This window comes from Quercus suber, unplaced genomic scaffold, assembly GCF_002906115.3.
Source record: "Quercus suber isolate HL8 unplaced genomic scaffold, Cork oak 2.0 scaffold_147, whole genome shotgun sequence".
In the NCBI taxonomy this organism is placed as follows: domain Eukaryota; kingdom Viridiplantae; phylum Streptophyta; class Magnoliopsida; order Fagales; family Fagaceae; genus Quercus; species Quercus suber.
Window position 1 is genome coordinate 50579 of NW_027069608.1, and position 20748 is coordinate 71326.

The 20748-nt window shown below is 33.2% G+C and overlaps 2 protein-coding genes across 2 annotated transcripts in view; both read right to left on the reverse strand.

Moving 5' to 3' along the window:
* Nucleotides 1-7432: 7432 nt before the first annotated feature.
* Nucleotides 7433-15557, reverse strand: LOC112039266 (aspartic proteinase Asp1). Its single transcript, XM_065777019.1, is given in 10 exon segments — nt 7433-7837; nt 7938-8004; nt 8106-8131; nt 8134-8302; nt 8672-8766; nt 8769-8809; nt 8914-9138; nt 10148-10368; nt 11823-11946; nt 15406-15557. Coding segments are annotated over 10 exon segments (1182 nt in total). The 5' UTR covers nt 15507-15557; the 3' UTR covers nt 7433-7724.
* Nucleotides 15558-18739: 3182 nt separating this feature from the next.
* Nucleotides 18740-20748, reverse strand: part of LOC112039236 (aspartic proteinase Asp1) — a 12703-nt gene continuing 10694 nt past the window's right edge. Inside the window, exons 4-8 of the mRNA XM_065777029.1 lie at nt 20197-20421; nt 19955-20093; nt 19410-19610; nt 19200-19263; nt 18740-19094 (exon numbers count right to left, since the gene is read on the reverse strand). Of these exons, the coding sequence (XP_065633101.1) occupies nt 18982-19094; nt 19200-19263; nt 19410-19610; nt 19955-20093; nt 20197-20421 (742 nt within the window). The 3' untranslated portion in view covers nt 18740-18981. The remainder of the gene's footprint in view (nt 19095-19199; nt 19264-19409; nt 19611-19954; nt 20094-20196; nt 20422-20748) is intronic.

Below are 20748 nucleotides of genomic sequence, written 5' to 3' on the forward strand. Positions count from 1 at the left end.
CATTACTCAAATTTACAGTAACAAAATCATATCTCAAACTCCAAAGTCACATTTCCTGCATATTGTATATCTCATTAGTTGCTCTCATGGATTACGATCTAAGCTTTATCTTCATTGAAAGTCCAGAAACAGAATGATATCCTTAGTTCTTCAACTCATTATAAAATACATCTGTTTTAGTTATGCTTCTCGTACATAAACGTGCAAATGGACCTATAAAGGTGATTTTATTTTAAATTAAAAAAATTGGTTTGGTGAAAACGACCCGCCTAGGTTACACCGACGGCAAAATACCCTCTAGGTTTTACAAGTTAAATTGCATAAGTAGTCCAATTATACAATTAGATCAGCCTAAATATCAATTCATTAGATCAATAGTCCAACCAACTGAGTTAATCTAGGTTTTATAACTACCTCTCATGAACATGGTGTGTAATAGTTGTGTGGGTTCTTTTTTATTTTTTATTTTTGTTAAATAGCACACAGGCCCAAGTAGCCAAACAGGGATCTTGGGCCCAATACTTATTGTTTTAAGGGATTGGACTAGGTTCACTGCAGCTAAATTGGGCTGATTTCGAACCAAGTGGTGCATAAAGTGCGGATCCTACAACACATACATACTAACATACAAAAAAATATATACATATTGAATAGCAAGGAATAGTAAAGTATGAAATAATGAGGATAAAACATTAATGATCCTTAAGATAATATGGGATATTTCATTATTTTCTTAATTTTGTAATACATCATGTTCACTAGGACGTGTTACAGGTTCAAATAAGTTTAAAAATCATAGACTTGGATGGCTCTTCAAGCCTCTAAGACTTATGACGTTTGAATCCTTTTGAATTTAAGTGTGTTTTCTAGTGGCTGTTTGAGGATCTCAGACGGTGTTTTCCCTCTCTTTTCTCTTTTTTTGAATTCTAAGAGAGCTTTCTGAAGGATTTTTCCTTCAAATTCACTGTTCATGAATGCCTTTCATTGTTGGCTGCCCCTCCTTTTATAATGCCATCCTAGGGTTTCTGGGGTACCATTGATTCCCTCCATTTGCTCTCCTGGGTACAAGAACCAATGTTGTGTTAGCAACATTGGTAGCTGGTCCCTTCTTCATTCTTCACTATTTCCCTCTTTTGAGGCTCCCTCTTCAAATGCCCCTAGCTGACTTTCCCGTTTTGGGGGGTCCTAGAGGGCTGAATTTTGATTTTTCTTTTTCCAAGGCTTCTAAATTCCACCTCCACCTTTTGACTGCTTTTCCCTTTGTCATTTTTTCCCCCAAATGAGTTGATTCCTTTCCATCAGGTTGAAAGATCTCCAACCACCTTTCTTTATGGTCCATCTTCCTGGGTTCCCCGAGGTACCAGCCCTTTATTCATGGCTTGTTGGTTCCTAAGCCTTCTGATCCTTTTTTCTACATCATTGGGTCGCTGATGGGACATATCTGCCCTCGTTCTTCGTGTTTCTAGGCATACTCCCTTGAATTATCTCAGTCCTAACCTAGCCTTGCTATACATCTCGATGATCCTAGGCTCTTAGGAATCCCCAAGTGTCCTGGTCCAGTTTTCTCCCCGAGCTTTTAAGCGATTTTCTTACATTTGAGGGCTGGGCTGGACTTCTTCTTTCCTTTGTTTCGTGAGGTCCAAAGCTTGCCTATTCATGGGCTTAGATCCCTTCCTATGGACCTTTAATGGATTTGGGCCTTTCCCTTTTTTATTAAAAGCCCGAATGTTTTCTAGATTTCAATCCTTTGTGTTGTTCTAGGCGTTGATACAACATTGTGATATTTTGGACCTCAACAATAGTCTAACCAAAAGATTAGGACATCACTTCCTTATGTAAAAAATATAAAATAATTTAAAAAAAAAAAAATTTGAACCAAGATAATAAACTAATGATTATTACACAGTGTAATATGCTTTCAGTTCAAATTGTGAAATCATGTTTTCACCACTTTACAATTTGAACTAATAACATGAAATAGAGTGCATACGGTAATGTGTGATAAATTGTGTGCAACAAGAATTACCATTTGAACAATCCAAATTAAGGTTCACAACTCGCAATTGGCAAGCACTTATGCTGGTGGTAGAGGTGGCAACATTGGATACGACCCGCGAACCCAACATGACACGACACAAAATTAGTAGGTTATGGGTTGAGGCTTAATGGATTCGCGTTATATTCGGGTTGACATAACTAACCCGTTTAATAAATAGGTTAGGTTAGTGTCCATCACATGAAACTTGTTTTACCCATTTAATTAAATGAAATTTTACCAATATACCCTTTAAACCATAGGCATATAAACTTATTAATTGTTGTGGTTTATTTTCTTTGACATATTATGATTGATTATATGTAATATTGAGATATACTTTAGTTTTGAATTATTGTTTGTGATGCAGTTACTTGCTAGTTTTAAATTTTATATTAAAATATTTATTTATTTGGTTTTAAATAATTCATATAAATTTGTTTAATATTTTTTTTTTTTTTGGATAAAATCTTATAAACAAGTCAACACGACTGACTCGTTTAATAAATGGGTTGTGTTAGGGTTGAGGAATCTTGACCCGTTTAGTAAACATGTTGGGTTAGGATTGGCCCATATAGTCTAATACTCATGACTTGACATGACACGAACCTAACACGCAAATATGAATTACCACCCCTAGCTGGTGGAGTAACATAAACACCAAAATCAAGCTGTTGACTGCATTGAGCTTTAGCTAGAGTACCTGCACATCTATCGATTTCCCTGTAAACATGTTGGAGGTGTAATTACTCAAACTTCTGCATTAGCCACCTGCATTGATCCTACTAAGCTGGGCCACTACTAAGAATCAAGCTCAATTTCCAGATGTGCAATGCCCAAGTCAAAAGCTAAGGTCTTAAACAAGCGAGATTGATTTAACTTAGACAAAAAAATGTTACATACTGACATGTTTGTAGAACCAAAGTCACATTTCCTGCATATTGTATATCTCATTAGTTGCTCTCATGGATTACGATCTAAGCTTTATCTTCATTGAAAGTCCAGAAACAGAATGATATCCTTCGTTCTTCAACTCATTATAAAATACATCTGTTTTCGTTATGCTCCTCGTACATAAACGTGCAAATGGACCTATAAAGGTGATTTTATTTTAAATTAAAAAAATTGGTTTGGTGAAAACGACCCGCCTAGGTTACACCGACGGCAAAATACCCTCTAGGTTTTACAAGTTAAATTGCATAAATAGTCCAATTATACAATTAGATCAGCCTAAATATCAATTCATTAGATCAATAGTCCAACCAACTGAGTTAATCTAGGTTTTATAACTACCTCTCATGAACATGGAGTGTAATAGTTGTGTGGGTTCTTTTTTATTTTTTATTTTTGTTAAACAGCACACAGGCCCAAGTAGCCAAACAGGGATCTTGGGCCCAATACTTATTGTTTTAAGGGATTGGACTAGGTTCACTACAGCTAAATTGGGCTGATTTCGAACCAAGTGGTGTATAAAGTGCGGATCCTACAACACATACATACTAACATACAAAAAAATATATACACATTGAATAGCAAGGAATAGTAAAGTATGAAATAATGAGGATAAAACATTAAGGATCCTTAAGATAATATGGGATATTTCATTATTTTCTTAATTTTGTAATACATCATGTTCACTAGGACGTGTTACAAGGTTCAAATAAGTTTAAAAATCATAGACTTGGATGGCTCTTCAAGCCTCTAAGACGTGACGTTTGAATCCTTTTGAATTTAAGTGTGTTTTCTAGTGGCTATTTGAGGATCTCAGACGGTGTTTTCCCTTTCTTTTCTCTTTTTTTGAATTCTAAGAGAGCTTTCTCAAGGATTTTTCCCTCAAATTCACTGTTCATGAATGCCTTTCATTGTTGGCTGCCCCTCCTTTTATAATGCCATCCTAGGGTTTCTGGGGTACCATTGATTCCCTCCATTTGCTCTCCTGGGTACAAGAACCAATGTTGTGTCAGCAACATTGGTAGCTGGTCCCTTCTTCATTCTTCACTATTTCCCTCTTTTGAGGCTCCCTCTTCAAATGCCCCTAGCTGACTTTCCCGTTTTGGGGGTCCTAGAGGGCTGAATTTTGATTTTTCTTTTTCCAAGGCTTCTAAATTCCACCTTTTCAGACCCACCTTTTGACTGCTTTTCCCTTTGTCATTTTTTCCCCCAAATGAGTTGATTCCTTTCCATCAAGTTGAAAGATCCCCAACCACCTTCCTTTATGGTCCATCTTCCTGGGTTCCCCGAGGTACCAGCCCTTTATTCATGGCTTGTTGGTTCCCAAGCCTTCTGATCCTTTTTTCTACATCATTGGGTGGCTGATAGGACATATCTGCCCTCGTTCTTCGTGTTTCTAGGCATACTCCCTTGAATTGTCTCAGTCCTAACTTGGCCTTGCTATACATCTCGAGGATCCTAGGCTCTTAGGAATCCCCAAGTGTCCTGGTCCAGTTTTCTCCCCGAGCTTCTAAGCGATTTTCTTACATTTGAGGGCTGGGCTGGACTTCTTCTTTCCTTTGTTTCGTGAGGTCCAAAGCTTGCCTATTCATGTGCTTAGATCCCTTCCTATGGACCCTTAATGGATTTGGGCCTTTCCCTTTTTTATTAAAAGCCCGAATGTTTTCTAGATTTCAATCCTTTGTGTTGTTCTAGACGTTGACACAACATTGTGATATTTTGGACCTCAACAATAGTCTAACCAAAAGATTAGGACATCACTTCCTTATGTAAAAAATATAAAATAATTAAAAAAAAAAAAGTAGAATTTGAACCAAGATAATAAACTAATGATTATTACACAGTGTAATATGCTTTCAGTTCAAATTGTGAAATCATGTTTTCACCACTTTACAATTTGAACTAATAACACGAAATAGAGTGCATACGGTAATGTGTGATAAATTGTGTGCAACAAGAATTACCATTTGAACAATCCAAATTAAGGTTCACAACTCGCACTTGGCAAGCACTTATGTTGGTGGTAGAGGTGGCAACATTGGATACGACCCGCGAACCCAACATGACACGACACAAAATTAGTAGGTTATGGGTTGAGAGTTAATGGATTCGTGTCATATTCGGGTTAACATAACTGACCCGTTTAATAAATAGGTTAGGTTAGTGTCCATCACATGAAACTTGTTTTACCCATTTAATTAAATGACATTTTACCAATATACCCTTTAAACCATAGGCATATAAACTTATTAATTGTTGTGGTTTATTTTCTTTGACATATTATGATTGATTATATGTAATATTGAAATATACTTTAGTTTTGAATTATTGTTTGTGATACAGTTACTTGCTAGTTTTAAATTTTATATTAAAATATTTATTTATTTGGTTTTAAATAATTCATATAAATTTGTTTAATACTATTTTTTTTTTTTTTGGGGATAAAATCTTATAAACAAGTCAACACGACTGACTCGTTTAATAAATGGGTTGTGTTAGGGTTGAGGAATCTTGACCCGTTTAGTAAACATGTTGGGTTAGGATTGGCCCATATAGTCTAATACTCATGACTTGACATGACACGAACCTAACACGCAAATATGAATTACCACCCCTAGCTGGTGGAGTAACATAAACACCAAAATCAAGCTGTTGACTGCATTGAGCTTTAGCTAGAGTACCTGCACATCTATCGATTTCCCTGTAAACATGTTGGAGGTGTAATTACTCAAACTTCTGCATTAGCCACCTGCATTGATCCTACTAAGCTGGGCCACTACTAAGAATCAAGCTCAATTTCCAGATGTGCAATGCCCAAGTCAAAAGCTAAGGTCTTAAACAAGCGAGATTGATTTAACTTAGACAAAAAAATGTTACATACTGACATGTTTGTAGAGACAATCTCAATTAATTGCTTTGTGCAAAGTTAAAAAGAGAAGTGAATGTTGATGATAACCCAATTGCAACTACCCCTTTTAATATTTCCTTAAGGAGAAGAGGAAATGGGAGCGAGGATGAGAAGTGATGTGTCTGTACTTTATACTAATTTACCACTACTCATCCTCTTGATATTTGATATTATCATTTTCATCAAAAATGGTTTTGGTGGAAAAGAAAAAAAAAATACAAGTACTCTTTTCATATTTTCATCCCTCTTCTCCTCTTTCCTCCATTTTTTCCTCATTGCTCTTGCTAAACACAAATTATGGAAAATCACTAGTCATTCTATCCTCTATCTTTCATCCTCCCAACCTAGCATTAGCTTGACATTAACTTTACCTCTAGTTTCATTCACTAAAACTATATTGTTGGGTTAAAATAGATTAACCTCAGTTAATTAATTCAATTATCAAAGTTGATTAATTATGTCAATTTACATATAAATCGTGGAGGCACCAAAAAATCACCAAATATACTAAATGCAGCGGAAATTAAATTGACGCTGTAATTTGTTGACAAATGGGGAAAACCTCTTGCAAGGCAAAAACCCCACCGGGTGAATTTAAGATAACCACTCCAAATAATCCACTAATCACTAATTAAGTGGGTGCAAGTATGAGGAATCTTACCACTACCCTAGCCTATCTCAAAATACCAACCTACAATTGAACTTTTGCTCCAATACCCAATTGGACTTGATATTGTAGTAACCTTCTTTCATTTGTTGCACAAATCTCAAATCTGTGACTAACTCTTTTGCATAGATCCTAGCACGTAACTAACTCCAACAACTTGAATGATTGTTGTTGACTGCAAAGTTCTTCACTTCATCAACAATGAAGATTAGAAAGCACTTAGTTACAAAACCCTACGACGTACAAACGCAATTGCTTCATATAGAGTATATGAGTTCTAGGTCTTTGTTTCCGTACATAATGACTTTTAAAATAAGCCTTATATGACTAGAGTTGTGAAAAAAGAAATCCTAATCAAACAAGACTTCATGGGCCGAATTTCAAATTTGGAAATTCTGAAATCATTGATCTCAATAGATCAAGCTTGTGTCGAACTTCTCCATTAATCCTCGATAGCAGAATCTGTCGAGCTTGTGTCAAGACTTAATGAAACAGCTTTTTTTCACTTGTTTCTTGGATCAACCTTTATGTCTGTAATGAAACCACTTGATATGTTTGAACAACATACTTCGTGATACATTAAACACAACTTAAATTTATCCAATTATAAGTAAAGTACGTTTAGTCAAAGGATTATCTAATTACATAGAAAATATGACCCTAACATATATCATCAGCAAAAAGCATACACCAAGGAACTTCCACTTGAATCCAATTATTGAGCTCATTCATCTCTATGAAACACCAATTTTTGTTTGTCATTTTAAAGGAAATTTGAAAACCAAAGATAAAATGATAAAACATAATGATAGAAACTAAAAGTTAAGAAATGATTGCCACACAAATTTGTATATTATTTCACATTTCTAGTTCTTGAAATAGAAATTTTGCAGGAAAGGACTCAGATCAGTATTACAAGGTCAATTCCATTTAAGCAATTAGCAATATTTTTAAATGTTAACTGTGTATAACCTTTTACCGTTTATACCCAATACATATCAAATAGGACAACGCACACTTTGCTTAGGCATATTTACGCGTGTATAATATACAAAGAGGATACATTCAACAACTATTCAGTCTGTTCTCCTTTAAATCATAGCTTAGGTGCTCTTTGATGACACCAAAGATGGATTGACATGGATGAGAAGTTGACATTATCATCAAATGCTAGTACTTTCAGATTTTGGAAGCTGATCGCAGTTTTTTTCAGGAGCCCATCCAATCCGCTGCTTTTCATTGTCGTAGATCACCACCTTATCTTGCATTGATATGTCTACAAAAACCAAAAACAAAGGGGACCAAAGGGGGTTTCAGTTTTGGATGTTTGATATTTATTATGTTCATGGTTGTGCTCAATATGTACCAATAATTACCTCCAATGATGTTCAAATTCATCCCTGCTGTTCCATTTAGAATTCCCAAGCAAACATTTTCCTTGTGCTGGAATAGTATGTTTGTTAGTGTTTTGAATGTATGTTATTTACTTGCAAACAGAGACAGAAGTGAAAAGAACAAAGGGAGAGAATTAGGGTGGAACTTACTGAGATAATTAAATAAGCTTCAGGGGCAGTTCAAACTGAGTATCTTTGTCAACATTGGCGAAGCTCAATGCTATGGGCTTGAAGTATTCCCTAACATCGTCTAGGCTTTTGAAAGGTCTTTCACCTTGCCAACAAAGTGGGAGAGTCTCATCATCCAATGCTTCTTTTAAGGACTTTCCAGTTAATTCTTCCTTCACCTACAAATACATTTCACAATTTTTTTTTTTTAGTCTGTAACGTATATCTATAAATCAAGTAGTTCTGAAAGTTTTGTAGTAAGAAAAACACCAATGATGGAAAATAGTATTTCCTAGGCTTTGGTGAATGGAAAATAGAAATGAAGAATGAATTTGAGATCAACATAAACTATGATGGAAAAGGAAATGAAGCATCTATTATCGTTTAGCAATTTAGGAGTTTTGCAAGTAATTAGAAATTTTTTAAAACAATTCAGAAATAATTTGAGAAAACTGGTGCCAGAGCCTTACCCATATTACGAGTACAATTTCTGGTGCATTTTTAACACTATAGTTTGGAAAACAATATTCAGAATGCTTTGCACTCACCAAAGTAATTAAAGCTTCATAAGCCGGAGGATATAGGTAGGTGTAGGAGCTCCCACTGTCAAACACTGTGAGTAAGTTTTTAATTCCAGTAGGCTGCCCCCAAATTTGAGTTCCACCCTCCCAGGTGAGTAATATTCACTGACACACATCACAAATAGAGCGTTTTCTATAATAAGAGAAAAATAAGAACTATAACGAGGACTGTTTAAATTGAATAGAAGTGATCCAGAGGGGCTAATTACGGAAGATCACTTGACATTGATATCCACTGCACAAGTGAAGAATCATAATGGTCGTCCCCAAAAAAGAGATATCCTCCGCCTCGGACACTTATACAATGACCAATGATATTTCTCACCACACCATCCATACTAAGCTGCGATACAATGCTCAATCTTCCCTTGCCAAGGCCAAGTACACCGTCATTGGGATTTGGAAAGGGACCAGGAGTTTGATTATATCCACAGCTGCAGATAAGAAAAAATTCATGAGTAACAGTTTGCATAAGCAACTCATGACTATTTATGCTTATATGCATCACAAATCATACACCTGAGTAGCGGGATAAGAACACTTTTCATTCATCCATAGCAACACTTAGTTATAATCAACAATCACCACGCATATGTGCAATACAAAATTACATGTCAGTATCAAATAATGATTGTGACCTATCATGGATAGGTCCACTTAAACATGTAGTGGGTATGGCTAGTTTAGTTAGATGAGACAATAATGCAGTTTTATGTATGTAATGCTTGGTTACCATGTTAAAACATGACCAGCATACTTCGAAATGCATTCTTTTCAGCTTAACAAGTTTTCTTGTGCTTTTCTCCTGACATAGTTACATTTAAGTTCCAGCTTCATTTCAATTTCATCATTTCTGGTTCTTAAATGACAAATATGAACAGCCTGATCCATTGATGGACCGCATTACCAGGAAAAGAAAATACAAAATTTGCAATTAACTGTTGAATTTCATCTCTCTCTCTCTCATGTTTGTGTGGGTGTATATATATATATATATATATATAAGATGAGAATTCCCAGCAACTATATAGTAAAAAATAGGCAGGTACCGGCTGGATTTTTAGAAGTTGAAAAGAGCCTTTCTTTTTTCTCTTTGTTTTGGTGTGGAGTTTAAGAGAACCATTTCTCAAAAAAAGCGTTACAAAGGTCAAAAGAGAAGTTCTCAGCAACTATTGCTACCATATGGAGTAAAGGTCTCAAAGAAAATATGTGATTCAAATGATTCTAGTCACCATTTGGTAGTAATTTGTTCTTAAGCTGCTTTCACACAACTGGCAGCTTCGTATAAGAACTTTTATAAAAAGACAATATGAAAAGCTTACTACAAAAATTCTATTCAAAAGCTTCTTTCTCTTAGATTGCTCTCAAAACAAATTTAATGAAATTGAGAATCGAGAGCATGTAAAAGTAATTGAGATCAAGGAAGCAAACAAAGTGACCAACCCAAGGGCTAGGGAATGTTCCAATTGTTTTCCATCTCTGAAGTTGAAGGAAAAAGCATCCTTAACAAGGATACCCCTGGTTGAACTGCCATCTTGAAACCAAAGCTCATAGTAACATTGCTCTGTATTTTCACATTCGTATTCAGGAGGGTGTAAGGATTTACAAAGAGGATCCTCACAGAGTACCGGGTTGTTGCTAGGCTTGTAATGTGGATGAGGTGCCTGCAAAGAAAACATAGTAACGTATTGTCATTCGTGTAGTGTTTGTTACACAAACACTGTTATACACCCATTTTTTGAATTGAAATCATGAATTAAAGACACATTTCAAACTTTAATTCACCATTTCAATTTTTTTTTTTTTTTAATGTGTATAATAGTGTGTGTAACAGGGTTTGTAACAGTTTTTACTTTTTATCCTTGTCATTAATACTAGTTACTGTCACCAACGTATATGAGTTTTAGAAACCAAAAAGCATTAAGGATAACATGACTTTCTAATAACAATGAGGATAGCATAAACATAGAGAAGGCAATGATAGTGGCAAAATTTGACAGGAAATTAGGAAAAGACACGAGATTTAGGAATAACATGAAATGAGGGATATCTGGGTTGGTGGAAGCAATGAATCAAGATAATTATTTGGGGAAATTACATTTTTCAATCCTAACTATATCCATGCTATACTTTGCTCCATGAACTATCAAAATACACTATCAACCCCCTAAAGTAAAAACTTCGTAACACATAACCACTTTGCAATTTGTTTTGTTGCTGAGTCTAATAGAATTTAGCATTATAAGACAAATGTACCCATCTACCTCTGTTTGGAGAGATTGGTAAATTGGTTTTTTAATACTTAATTTTGTCATACTTAACACTAAAATAGACATCAGGGGGCATTAAAATTGAGTTAATTATAACTTGGGGGGGGGGGGGGGGGCAGCACTCAATCATGCATTTCAATGGTCCAAGGGGTTAAGTGTAAATAGAATATAGTTTAAGGTGAAAATTTTTAATTTTCCCTAATATTTAAATTATCATAGATTGAGAGTGTTAAATATATGAAGTTGCAATCCTAGACAATCCCAAGCCTGTTGTCTAGGTTCAAACTATCTAATCTTACTTAGAGTATAAGCTAAGCAATCTAAAGTCTTAAAGTATAAGCAGAATAACCATAATTTTACTTGTAGTTTAAGTATTGTTACTCTAGGATTTTAGGATACCATGGATATCCATCAATGAGTTCATTATAACACGGAACTATGAAGATGTGTCATCAAGGACTTTCTCCTATGGATGTAGATATCTAAGATAGAATCACGTTAATTCGTTATTCTCTCTCTTTCTCTCTCTATGCCTTTTTTAAATTCTTCTTCATTTTTCCTCAGACACTTTACAATTGTATCAAAGCTATGTCACTGTCACAACTTTTCTAAATGGTATTAGAGTTATGTTTTCAGGGTCATGTTTCATCTTTTTCTAACAGGGAGCTACAATGCATGTCTCCATGATATGAGTCATGTGACTATATCCTCTCTTTTTCCTTTTTCTTTTCATAATATAAGCATTAGCATTACTGCATAGAGAATAAACTTAATTATGCATGCTTATAAGAAAAAGCAATGTACAAATTAGAAGAAAACAAGATAGAGATCTTGTCATAGCAATTTACCTTGGTGAAACTCTGACAGGGACCTTTAAAGTCACACTGGAGCCATGTGAGGTCACTACCGGTGTCAGGATCAAGAAAGTATGGCTTTAAAGGCTGGCCTATGTTGAGGGTAACGTCAAAGAACCTACAAAAATCCAAGTGTTAAATACAAATAAATAATACAAAATAAATAGAATAAAAAAAGAAATTTGTTTCTATTCAAATAAATAAATATATAATATACATAAAAAAAATAGAAACAATAAAAAATAGAAATAAAAAGGATAGAAAAAAAAATTAGGATTAGGATGACCTAAAAGAGTTCCGCATCGTGAATTATGTACCACGCACAAAACTTAAATGAGTTCGACAAAAGTCACATAGGAGGAAATGAAGAAATAGACCTCATGTAAGAGAGCATGAGATACTACCATGTGACGCTCTAATTTTGAATTTAGCCATTTTTTACCTCTTTTCTTTAAATTTTTTTGTTATTACCCAAAAGTTGACATTAACTTATTTTTACTATTATCTCATTAATCTCTCATTAATTGTCTGAGCTTATACCACACATTTATCTCTTCTTCATGTCCTTTAACATATCCACTTCTTTAGTATTAAAAAAAAAAAAAAGCAAAAAAAAAAAAATACTAATACTAATTAAGAACTAATAGTAATAACTAACCAAATAAGGCCTTTGGAGAGATAAAGAGACACAAAAATATTGTAGATTGTTAAATGAAATGTATTGTTTCACTATCACCAAAATAAAAGACATCAGATTGACAAAGTATTTGTAAGAGAGAGAATGAGGAATCTAAGAGGCCCCCACCTCCATTATACACGTCTCCCACCACCATCAAGCTGCCTAAACCCCTACAGGTAGATTTATTTATTTATTTATTTTTAAATTAGGAGCTTAAAAATGATTTAGGTTTGGGGAATTTGGTTGGATAGTTTTTGTTTTGGGTATATAAGTAGAAAGAATATTTTGTGCGTAATATAAAACCATATTTTACCATGGTTTCAAATAATCTATAAGACATATGCATATACACTTGCCCACACTATGTTTTAACGTCGCATTATCGATAAATGTTGTAAATTGTTAAATGAAACGTATTGTTTCACTATCACCAAAATAAAAGACATGAGATTGACAAAGTATTTGTAAGAGAGAGAATGAGGAATCTAAGAGGCCCCCACCTCCATCATACACGTCTCCCACCACCATCAAGTTGCCTAAACCCCTACAGGTATATATATATATATATATTTTTTTTTTTTAATTAGGAGCTTAAAAATGATTTAGGTTTGGGGAATTTGGTTGGATAGTTTTTGTTTTGGGTATATAAGTAGAAAAAATATTTTGTGCGTAATGTAAAGCCATATTTTACCATAGTTTCAAATAATCTATAAGACATATGCATACACACTAGCCCACACTATGTCTTAATATCGCACTATTGATAAATGGAAGATGGTGAGAGAGTTGGGTATACTTTCATTTAATGGTATGCAATCTATTAACACAATACAAATTAGTTGATTTACATGGTCTTGTTACTCTTTTGAATTTATATTTGGTTTCATGATTAAAAAAAAAAAAAAACTAATGCTATCTTGAGAATGTTACAAATGTGCAATGAAGCTACTAAACTAATTTTTAATATCTCAATATATATGTGTTTCTTTAATTAAATTTAGTTTACTTTTTCTTTATAATATATGTAGAATATTTTTCAAAACCATCTTACATAAAATATCACAAAATTATCTATGCATCACACGAGCAACTTACTAGTATATTTATATATATTAAAAAAAGGGCGCATATGGTAGAGTATGAGTTTTTGCTATGTGGCACATTCCTTGCAAACTCTCAAGTGCCATATCGGAGATAATAACAAATTAAATATTGACTTTTTGTTTCATTTGATCCAATTTTTCAAGACTTTTCTAATTAAAAATAAAGATTCTTTGTTTCTTTTGATTCAAGATTTTTCCTCCCTCATACATGCACATGTACACAAAACATTTTGCATTTCAACTAACTATTTTCTCCTTTTGCATTTTTATTCCTTTATATACATCTACCCATAGCCCATCACGTCATTCCATGTCAAATATACTCAGAAAAAGAAATGATATCATTTACCTTCAATCTTTCAACGACACTTACCTAGCTCCAACATTGTTATTCCATGAAATACTAACTCGTATGAGTTGGCTACAACCAGGAAAGGGGGCTTGCATTTTATATTGAGTGACAATAGTAATTACGATTTTGATATTGAGGTCAAATGTTGTGGACTTGTAGGTTTTTTAAAGGCTGTAATTGACTGTGGGTGTTTGGGATCTTGATGTGGGAAAGCCATAAGTGTATTTTTTTTTTTTAAAGAATTAAGGAGAAAGAGAAAGACAGATTCAATATCAACTTTTATTTTACAATATTCTTCCAAAATTTTTTGTTTATTGCTCATTACTTAAACCAAAAAATAATAATGGATATGTGCATGCAATTTATAATTGTTGCTTCTTATGATAAATTCATTACTAACAAAGTTATATAGCAATTATGCGATAATATATGTAAAACATTCTTCAAAATCATCTTACATAAAACATTACAACATTATTTGTGCATCGCATTGGCTTACTACTATATCTATATATATGTCTAAAAGTTGAAACGTATAGTATTTATTGTTGCTACACTCCAATTGAGCCATATTAGCAGTCATATTATTTTTTTTCATTTTTTTATTTATTTTCCCCTTTTTCATTCTTCTAAAAAAAATTCTTTATTTTCTAATTCAAATTCCTAATGTTACTCTGTTTCAAATTCCCACCATTTGCCACCCTCTTGAATTAATTGTTTCTTCTCACATTCGCAAGTCATGGATACTTAATTTAAGAATTTTCTTTTGTGCTTTTCCTCCTTATTTTTAGCTTCATAATATAAAATGGGAAGCATGCATTATAGAAGGTGAATACTTAATATCTTTTTCTTGCAATAAAAGATATTAATTTTTATGATGTGGGACTTCGCCAAGGTAAGCCCTTTAGTCCCACCCGTAAGAGTAAACCCTAAATGCCGCAAAGGCCTATGTGTGGGTCAAGTCAGGAGAAATTCCTAGCTAGGGGTTGAATCTTAAATGTTTGGGTTTACAACTATCTTGGCACGTCCTTAATTGCTAATATATAATCTACGGCATAATTTTCTTCACAACTATTAATATGATCTATTATAATTTGTGTAGTGATTGATCCAAATAAAAGTTATATTATACAGCAGAACAGGTATCTCATTAATTGTAAAAAAAAAGGTCAAATCCATGACATTATTCTTTATATATATATATATATACCATTATTCTTAACTCTAATTACTTTTTATTTTATTTTATTTTTTTTAAAGCAATTACTTTTTTTTAGTGACACATAAAAAGTGAACTATTAATATTACTTCAAATCACGATTTTAGTTTATTTTTTTCCATATGCGTAGGTGTGTGGATTAAAGTGTCTATAACAGCATTTTCCCTAAAGTGAAAGTGGGTAAGAATAATTTTAAGTTTTAACACGTACTTTAAAAGACATACCCATCGGGATACACGTTGCCATGAAGAGGAAGCACAATAGAGTTTCCAACTCGGTTGAGCATCAACGAAGATGTCGTTGCTTTTGCTGGTACTGGTAGCATAGACTTCCTTCCATTCTGTTTCCCAGAATATGAAGCTGATGACGATGAGGAAACACGTAAAACCAGCATCAACACCACCACACGGAGTAGCCCCAACATTCCCACCTTCATTTTTCTCCCTTGTCCTTCTTTTTCTATTTACCTCAATTTGCAAATGAGTGAAGGCTGAACTATGTGTTTGATGAAATGACTGAGAAAAGGAGAGGAATGGAGGGTCAATCACTTTTGAATTTCTTGACGTTTTGTGGGTTTTTTTTTTTTTTTTTTCCTTTGCACAAGACTAAGTCCTGGGTATTGAGGAGGGTCTTTTTACATTTTTCTAGATGGGTATTTGGATAGGTGGATGGTGTGACAAATAGGTCATGTAGTACATTAATAGTAGTACTTGTAAGCCAAGGACGAATGGGTATTGCTTGTTCCTTTAATTCTCTCTAATTACCATTCTTTCCTTTTCTGTTAGGTTTATTATGGAACCTGTGTTTGGACTTAATGCCAGCAGTTCTTTATTCCTTCCCTCCTTTCAGATTGGAATACTGTATTGGTGGACTTCTAAAGAGATTTAACTTGGCCCAAAAAAAAAAAAAGAGTCTAGTGCTGACATGTTTGTAGTGACGACCTCAATTGCTTTGTACATAAGGAAAAAGAGAAATATTATAGTTATAAACTACTTTACAATATTTTTATAAATTGTTGATATGATAAACTCTTATTTTTTCTCATTTGGGCCACCACTAGTGTCACTTTTTTATTTACCAATCTATATTTATATATCTAAAAGCTGAAGTGTAGTATTTATTATTGCTACACTCTACTTGAACTATATCAGCGTTCACGTTATTATCTTTTTTCTTTTCAAGTTTTCAAATTTTTTTTTTTTAATATTTACATTTTTCTAACATTTTTCCCTCCCTTACCTTTTCATCTCCCCACTACTTCTCCAACCTTTCTCCATCTCTTACCTTTTTATCTCCCCACTACCCTCTACATTAATATCTTTTTTCTTTTTCCCTTCATCTTCCTTTATTTTTGTCTCTTCTTACTCACAACCTTTTACTATAAATTCACCACTATCTCTTCCATTTTTTGCATAGTTTTCCCTCACCAAAAAAAAAAAAAAAAATGTTCTCTCTCTCTTTCTCAATTTTTTGGTGGATTTTTTTCTCTTGTATCTCTAATTTAGGTTAATAATTTTTTATATTCTTTAAAACTCTATTTTAGGTTAATGTGATTTAGTTTTGTTTTTTAAATTGCTTTCTTTTTTGTTCTCTTTGATTGTTAAATTTTATCCTATTGCATTATAAAGAATTAAATATAGCATATAAAAATATAATATTATTATATTACATAAGATGATTTAGATAATTTGGTATTTATTCTATTACACATCATGATTTTTTATACTGCTCAATTTTTGCTAATTTTTGTTTATTTTTTAATCTTTTGTGGTCGACAAAATATTCTTAATAGTTGTATTAGAAATATTCTATAATGTCATTTATTTAGAGAAAAGAAAATGTTAGCCAAATGAAAATAATTAGATGGGTGACAAATTTTAGCTTTTGCAATTTTAATTTAATTGTTATTATTATTTTATAACAATGCATATATAGAAATTTAATTCTTAGATTTTGCTAATAATTGTTTATTTGATAATATGTTTTTAGTGGATGAAATTACAATTTCTGCAAATAAAATAACCTTAATAGATTATCAACAACAAATTGTTTTTCCTAATTGGTCCAATTAATCATTTTTAAGTTTATTAATTTTCTTAGTTATGTTTTTCAGTGTTTTGGATTGTAGGCAGAAAAAATAAGGTTTGAGAAACTTTGTTTAAAACTAAAAGAATAATTTTCAAATTTTATATTCTTTTTAATGATTCACAAAATTTTATAAATAATTTTTATTAAAAAATGAATATTTTCGTTAACTTGCCTCTTGAATTTCTGAAAAATTTGTATTGTTTTAATTTCGATAGGACAAAATTTATATTTATGATTTATGATTATTCTTATATTACATTTATGATTTTTCCTATAATAAATAAAATGATTATGAAATATATTAACAATTTGTAAAATAATTTGTAGTTATAATAATACATCTAAGCCAAAACATATAAACAAGAGATGACTTCATTCTTTTGGGCCGGCAACCCTTATCACTAAAAAGGAAAATTGTTGTTGTACACACAGAAATGCACACAACCGTACACACAAGAAGGGAACTCATGTTTTCAAATCAATATTTTAATAATAATTGTGAAATTATGTTTTCAAAACACTACTCCACTAAAAATGTAGAAACAAAGCAATAGGTTCCTAACTTTCCACTAGTCACTGAATTCATGAAATTGACAATTATTGTAATATTAAATTAATAATACAAAATTCATTTTCATTTGGGGAAAATTATTAAGTATTCTCAGAGTACTATAAATGCGTAGTCCCCACTTTCATATGAATGGTGAGTCCTACCATGAATTTAATTAGTAGGACTTACCATTTATGTGGGAGGAGAGAATATGTATTTATGGTACTTTGGGAGTACACAATAATTTCCCTTCATTTGGTAGGTGAGGAAAATGGGAGAAATGGAGAAGAAAGGAAGAAAAATGAAGGATGAACAGGGTCTTTCTTTTTTATAAAATGTTTGGAAGGATAGGAATGGGGGAGGGGAAGGATGATGATAATCCAATTGCATCCACCCCTTTTAATATTTCCTCAAGGGAAAGGAGGAATGGGAGGGAGGATGAGAAGTGATTTGTTTTCACTTTGTACCAATTTACTGCTCATCTTCTTGATATTTAATATTATCATTTTCTTCATAAATGGTTTTATGATAGAAAAAAAAAATACAAATACTTGTTCCTTCTTTTCATCCTTCTCCTTCTTCCTCTTTCCCCCCTTTTTTTTCCATCAATGTTGCTAAACGCAAAATCATAGAAAATCATTAGTTCATCTATCCTCTATCTTTCATCTGCCCAACCTAGCATTACTTGGCATTAGCTCCACCTCTAGTTTCATTTACTAAAACTGTGTCATTTACAAAAAGCATACACCGAGGAACTTCTTCTTGAACCAATTTAGTGAACTCATCCATCTCCAGGTATCACCAATTGAGGATAGAGGCTAAAAGTTAAGAAATGATTGCAAATTTGCAACACCAATTTGTATAATTTCACATTTCTGGTTCCTGAAAGTATAAATTTTGCAGGAAAGGACTCAGATCAGTATTACAAGGTCAATTCCATTTAAGCCATCAACAATATTTGTAAATGTTAACTATGTACAACCTTTTACCGCTTCTACCCAGCACATATCAAATGGGAGTACAAAGGACACTTTGCTTAGGCATATTTACATGTGTAATATACAAAGAGGATAAAACAACTATTCTCCTTTATATCATAGCTAAGGAGCTCGATCTTTGACGATAACAACGACTGATTGACATGGATGAGAAGTTGATATTATCACCAAATGCTAGAAGTTTTAGACTTTGGTAGCCGATCGCAATTTGCAGGCGCCCATCCAATCAACTGCTTTTCATTGTTGTAGATCACCATCTTATCTTGCATTGATATGTCTGCAAAAAAATAAATAAAACAAAATAAAGGGGGTTTGGTTCAGTTTTGGATGTTCGAAATTATGTTGAGTGTTATGATCCATAAATTTTTGTACCAACAATTACCTCCAATGATGTTCAACCCTGTTCCTTTTCCATCTAAAATTCCCAAGCAAACATTTCCCATGCGCTGGAATAGTACGTTTGTTAATGTTATAAAAATAAAAAAAAAATAAAATAAAAAAAAAAAGAAAAAAAGAAAAAAAGAGTACATTATTTACTTGCAACTAAGACAGAATGAAAAGAACAAGTGAGGAGAATTAGGGTGGGACTTACCGAGATAATTAAATAAGCTTCAGGGGGCAGTTCAAACTGAGTTTTAGCTCTCCCACCATTGGCGAAGCTCAATGCTATGGGCTTGAAATATTTCCTAACATCGTTTACGCTTTTGAATGGTCTTCGACCTTTCCAACAGAGTGGGAGAGTCTTGTCATCCGATGCTTCTCTTAAGGACCTTCCAGTTAACTCTTTCTTCACCTACAAATACATATGACAATTAGTTTTTGGAATCTGTTACATAAATCAAGTAGTTTTGAAAGTTTTGTAGTAAGAAAAACACCAACATTAGCAAAAATTTCCGAGGATATGGTGAATGGAAAGTAGAAATAAGAAATGAATTTGGGAAAGGGAGAAACTATAACGGTAGATGAAAGGAAGCATCTATTATCATTTAGTAATTCGACAATTCTTGAAATAATTCAGAAATAATTTGAGAAAACTGGGTTATAAATGCCAGAGCCTTATCCTTATTATTACTACAAATGCTGGTGCCTTTGTAACACTATAGTTTGGAAAACACTATCAAAATGCTTTTCACTCACCCAAGAAACTAAAGCTTGATAAGCCGGAGAATTTAGGTAGGTGTAGGAGCTCCCACTGTCAAACACTGTGAGTAAGTTTTTAATTCCAGTAGTCTTCCCTCCAAATATGAGTTCCGCAAACCCAGGTGAGTAATGTTCACTGACACATTCACAAATAGTGTTTACTATAGTGAGAGGAAAAAATAAGAACTATAAAGAGGACTGTTTAAATTGAATAGAAGGGATCCAGAAGGTCTAATTACCGATGATCGCGTGACATTGATGTCCACAGCACACGTGAAGAATCATAAAGGCCATCCCCAAAGAAGAGATATCCTCCACCTCGGACACTTATACAGTGACCAACGACATTTTGCACCAAACCCTGCTTACTAAGCTGTGATACAATGCTGGACTTTCCCTTGCCAAGGCCAAGTACTCCATCAAAGGGATGAGGATAGGGACCAGGAATTTGATCATATCCACAGCTGTAGACAAGAAAAAATTAAGAGCACATAAGTAATAGTGTACGTAAGCAACTCATAACTAAACATTTATGCTTATATACATCACATATCATACACCTAAGTAGCGGGAAAAGAGAACGTTTCATTCAGCCATAACACTTGGTTATTACATAAAAATCACCTTGCAAATATGCAATATGTCAGCACCAAATATGGATTGTGACCTATCATAGATAGGTCCACTTAAAAATGTAGTGGGAATGGTCAGTTTACTTAGATGAGACAAGTAATGCAGTATTATATAATGCTTGGTTACCATGTTAAAACATGACCAGCATACTTCAAAAT